Below are 5,152 nucleotides of genomic sequence, written 5' to 3' on the forward strand. Positions count from 1 at the left end.
CTGAAGATTGGCACCTGCAAGCCAAGGAATGCCGAAGATTGACAGCAAACCACCAGAAGCCAGTGAGGATTATACTCTACAGGTTATGGAAAGTGCACCGTCTTTCTATGTCTAACCTCCAGAACTGGGAGAAAATGTATTTCAATTGCCTTAAGCCACCAGTTTGAGTACTTTCTTAAAGCAGCTGAAGGACTTCATACATCCTTGGAACCACTCTAGGTGCCTGTCCTGCTGTCACTTTAGGGTGTCCTGTAGGTTTATAAGCAGTGGGATAAAGAAGGAGAGATATTTCCATCTCCTAAAAATCCTCCTGGAAGCAGTCTTTGGGTGTTTCCTGGTTAAGAGATTGAAATGATAGGCACCAGATAAAATTATGGAGCTTTCTCTATTATCCTCTTTTCGTACCTCTATTTTTACTAAAAGAATAGAATTATGTATAGAATGCACGTGCCAAGAGAAGGTTCAGAGCCAGTCAAGTAACCAGGTAGAAGCTCCATGAAAGCATAATTATTATTTTTTTCTCTCCGGAATCCTAAAGTCCTAGAACAATGATAGGCACATAGAATAAACTCAATCATTGATTATGAATAGAGACCCAAAATATTGGTATTTTATTGATCATCACTACTGTCAAGAAATACACCTCATGCGCTCCCCCACCTTTGTTCTCAAAGAACAATCTAGAGGAGCCTAGGCAAACTAGGTGGTACAGTTCAGACTGTACAGTATAATCTATGAGTTCTGCCCTGTGACTGCCATGATCCCTCTGCATCTTCAACAGAGTATTGGTAGGAAAAAGTTCTTTATGAGAGATGTATCAAGATCATGAGCAGTTCTTCCTTACTCCAGGATGCAGCCTAAACCGCATAGCTGCATTGTGTGGAATCGTTTGAGATCCTCTCTCCTGTCTCCATTCCAACCAGATCTTGACAATTCCTTTTCTCTACACCACCTCCTGCCCTGCGGACTCTGGCTGTTTCCACACGTGCTATGCTTCCAGGACTTTGTGCTTTTTCCTGGGCTTCTCCTTGTCCCTTTTTGCACGCTCTTCTGCTTAGATGTCTTTCAAGATGCAGATCAGCCATCAGTTTCCTTAGGGAAATTTTGCTCTCTCCTCTTACCTACACTGTTCCCTGTATATTTATTCTTTCACATGTTGGCATTAAACACAACCCTGATTCCTGTGGATCATTACAGTGTCTATGATGACCTACAGGTATCATTGCTCTTACTCTCCTTTGCTTCTCCATGTCCCACACTAGATTCAGAGCACTTTGTGGGCAGGCACAGAGGGCTACTCAAATCATGCTACTTGAATTAAGTTTATAGGACCTGATAATGAGGTAGTAGCAGCTTCAGTTAGCCTGCAAACAAACAAACACAACTAGTAGGACCTCACTGACAGAGTATAAAATGTACTCTTTGATTTAGGATTTAGAGACACACAGGGAGGAGGTAGCTAGAAGAAGGCCAGTATTTGTGCCGATTCACCACTTTGATGAGGGGACACGGAGTAATGCCAGGGACAAAAGAGGAATTTATAGAATGATTGAAGGTCTAAAGGCAGCGTGCTGAGAGGCAGGTGGGGGATATGCATTGGGCAAAGTTCTAGGGAGGTCTCTGGGGTTACCCTAGGGTGAATATGCCTAATACCTCTCCCACCAGTTCATTCCTTCACTGCTTTTCCTCCGTTAGAGAGGATGTTAGCGATGGTTAGATCCTTTATCTGTTACATTTCTTCTAGTGTGAAAAGAGTAAAAATGAAGAGACCTGAGTGAGTGTGTGTGAACATATGTGCCTATGTGTGTAAAACTTTAAAAATTTATTTCCAGTAAGTTTGTAATTCACATAATACAGTTGTACACATTTTTGTAGTACATGTGATATTTTGATACATGTATATAATGTGCAATGATCAAATCAGGGTAATTGGGATATCCATCCAAACTAACATTCATCTTTTTTGTGTTGGAATCATTACAATTCTCTTCTAGCTATTTTGGAATATACAGTGAATTATTGTTAAGTATAATTTCTCCATTGTACTATCAACTACTAGAACTTATTCCATCTATCTAACTTCCTCCATTTGGAGAGACTATATTAGTACAGAGCAAGTGAAACGTGAATACTAATAATGATTCTCATGTTCTAATAAACAGCAATCATTTAATTGGGCATCAGTGAATTTGTCATTGAGAATACATATGAGAATGGATGAGATGTCCAGTCCATGATTACTCTACTATGTACATAATTTAACTGAAGTTCCATCGTCACAAATTACTTCACAACAGAATGGATCAAGTCTGTAACGTCCACTTCTCTTTTTTCGGGAAAGTATTATTTTCTTCAGTGATGGCTGCCCTTCAGACAGTGGTTTCTTCAGCTCTGGTGACAAATTAGGAATGAATTCTGATGTCATACCTAAGGTTTGTCCATCTTTGTTGTTGGAGGTTGACACCATTTCTGTGAAGTAAAAGAGAGGAATGAAAGGTGAGGAAAAACATTCACGTGAAAGAGGGTCAGAAAAATTATACAATTTGCCTAGACTACAATGTACCCATTGCCTCAATGTAATTAAACACCAAAGAGAATCAGCAAGTACCCTAACATTTCAACAACTTAGCTTACTTAGAGTGGGGCACTTTAAGATACTACAATATTAAGGATATGCTAACTCCTCATCCTGTCCCCTCTATGCACTCTTCTAATGACCCTCTAAATGCCTATACCATACCACTTTTGACTCTCCCTGACGCTGTTTTGATTGATAACTTCAATGCATTATGTACTGGATAGCAATAGGGAATTTTTTTAAAATCACAAGTTATTCTAATAGAAAGATTCAGATATTTAAATCTAATCCACATAAATCTATGCATCTATAACACTGGATCTTAGCTAAAAGGCTGAGAAGCAACATACATCTATATGTATCGACACCAAATGTTGACATTTGTTATCCATGAATACTTTCCATTTTTCTTGTTAAATTTATATATATATATTTGTCAACGTATTTAAATGAGGATTTTCACTTATTTACTGAGAAAAAAGTGAAATTTAAATAGAAATTATAGTACAGCATGCTCTTCCTCAGTTTGCATTAGAAATTGTTTTGACTTTGTGGTATTCTTCCCTTATTTTATAGTAAAATGAAACAAGATCTGACTAATAATGTAAAAAAAGGAAATAACGTTGAAATCATTATATAAATCACACAAAATCCAAGTGCATTCACTGTGCACGATAACTTTAAACAGAGTCATTTAATGATTTAATGAAGTGTATGCATATGGTTTACAAGAAGCAGTTCTGGAGTCACACATTGCTGGTTCAAAACCTACGTCATTTGTATTAAATGTGAAACAATATTTACTAATTTAACTTAGCTTTTCAGAACTTAATATGACCTATTAGACAGAATATAGTAGCCTGTATCTCTTTTGGAAACTGCCCCTGCTAGTTTTAACTTAGCTTGCAATTTATCTTTATGAATACCCTGTTAGTTAGTGAAGTTTGAAAACTATCCTGGTATTGAACTTTCCTTAATTCTGAAATCTTGCTTTTAAAGAAAATGCTTTGCATCCTCAAATGTTGAAAGCACTAATCAAATCAGCTATGATGGTCTTAACACTAAACTTCCCTTATCTCTGGTCCCCTTCAATTTCCCCTCTAGGCATCCAGGCAACTTTCTTTCTCTTCATCTCATCTCTCTCAACACACTACAAAAGTAGATTCAAAGAAATAGGAGGCAAGGTGCTCTGTTGGTGTGCATTAAAAACCTTTTTTGTAAGAGGACGTTTTTGGTGACATAGACCATTGCCCAACTTAATGACAAAGGAGGAGAGTTATTAAATCTAAGCCCCCTTTATCTCACATTCCAGGAAACTAACAGAGGTCTCAGTGTGCTGCCCCCAGGCCAATAGTTGCACAAACAGAAATGATAATAAGCTCACCACCTCACTGTTTGTCCCCTTTCTTCTTAATTGAAGATGCCTGGCCCAGGCATCCCATTGCAATCACACCTGTTTTCTGGCCTGCCCAGCTTTCCTGGGGGTCTGGGAGTACACCTCACCTCCTGCTGGTGTTTGAGAATAGTCACCTTCTCTGAGGATTCCCTGTTTTCTCCACCCTGTATCTCTGGCTGCCAGGTGGGAAAGGCACCAAGAGCCTCCAAGGTGAGGCTGTTCTTCTGTTTTTCTTGCAGCTTCCCCTCTACCCCCAACTTCCCATGAGATTTCTGGTGAGACCCTTTTAATAAAAGTACATTACAATGAAAAACCACAAACTTTTAGGCCTAGCCACAGTAGAGTCTGAGTTGACTACAGGTAGTTAATGAGATCTGGAGCCTGTTTTTTCAGGCCTCATTCTGATTGTTTGGTAGTCCAGGGCTCTTACCTGTGGGTCGTCCAGATTCCAGCAGCCATCCTCCTGGGGTGGTGGTGAATGTCTTCTCAGGCATGGGGCAATATGACAGCAAGTGTTTTCCAAATCGGGGACCACATCCCCTCAGCTCTGCTGCTAGGCTTTCTCTAAGGAGTTGGCTCAGTAGCAGCCAGATTGCTGGCAGATAGGACCAGAACAGGCTGGCCATCCTGGACCTGGACTCTCCTGTTCTGGGTGTTCTCAGCCTTTCTTTAGAGACTTGCTGCTGTAGCCTACCAGACTGTGCTAGTGTGTGCCTTCTGGCCTCCAGACTGCCTTCTGCATGCCTTCACCAGGCTTTTATTTCCTTAGGGCTATTACTCAGCTTTTGCGTCAATGGTGTCAGTTCCACCCCTTTCCCACCCACCTACAAGGAGCTTTCTCCCTCAGTTCTTATTTAGTCTCCCTACTTGCCCTACCCACACTCTCATAACCCTCTTTGCTCCCAATGTGCTGCTGCACTTTGCTTGTTTTGAATTTGGTTTTTCTACTTCTTTTTCTTAACTTTCCTCCTGTATTACTATTTTTATGCTTACTGAAATAATGGTAATTTTTAATGTACTTTGCTTAGATGAAATAAAAATAGAACTGACCTGTAAGCTCATTGGCTAGAGATTATCTTAGTTAACATTTGGCATATAAGCTTTTAATTGCGGGGGTCTGTCCCACAGACCCTGACCCAATGACAGATGAATAACATACACTGACACAGATAGTTTGC

The 5,152-nt window shown here is 39.9% G+C and overlaps 1 protein-coding gene across 1 annotated transcript; it reads right to left on the reverse strand.

Annotated features, from left to right (window-relative positions):
* Positions 1-829: 829 nt before the first annotated feature.
* On the reverse strand, positions 830-4,705 carry INSL4 (insulin like 4). Its single transcript, XM_032138477.2, has 2 exons — positions 4,405-4,705; positions 830-2,469 (listed from the first exon to the last, which is right to left on the reverse strand). The coding sequence occupies exons 1-2, from the start codon at positions 4,598-4,600 to the stop codon at positions 2,246-2,248; spliced, it is 420 nt and encodes a 139-aa protein (XP_031994368.1). The 5' UTR covers positions 4,601-4,705; the 3' UTR covers positions 830-2,245.
* Positions 4,706-5,152: the final 447 nt, after the last annotated feature.

This window comes from Hylobates moloch, unplaced genomic scaffold (assembly GCF_009828535.3).
Source record: "Hylobates moloch isolate HMO894 unplaced genomic scaffold, HMol_V3 SCAFFOLD_19, whole genome shotgun sequence".
NCBI classification, from domain to species: Eukaryota; Metazoa; Chordata; class Mammalia; order Primates; family Hylobatidae; genus Hylobates; species Hylobates moloch.

Excerpts from the sequence above, each read along its gene's own strand:
- INSL4 (XM_032138477.2), bottom strand. The coding sequence starts at position 4,600 with ATGGCCAGCCTGTTCTGGTCCTATCTGCCAGCAATCTGGCTGCTACTG. Across the intron at positions 2,470-4,404 it reads GGAATCTGGACGACCCACAG|AAATGGTGTCAACCTCCAAC; the intron begins GTAAGAGCCCTG and ends TTTACTTCACAG.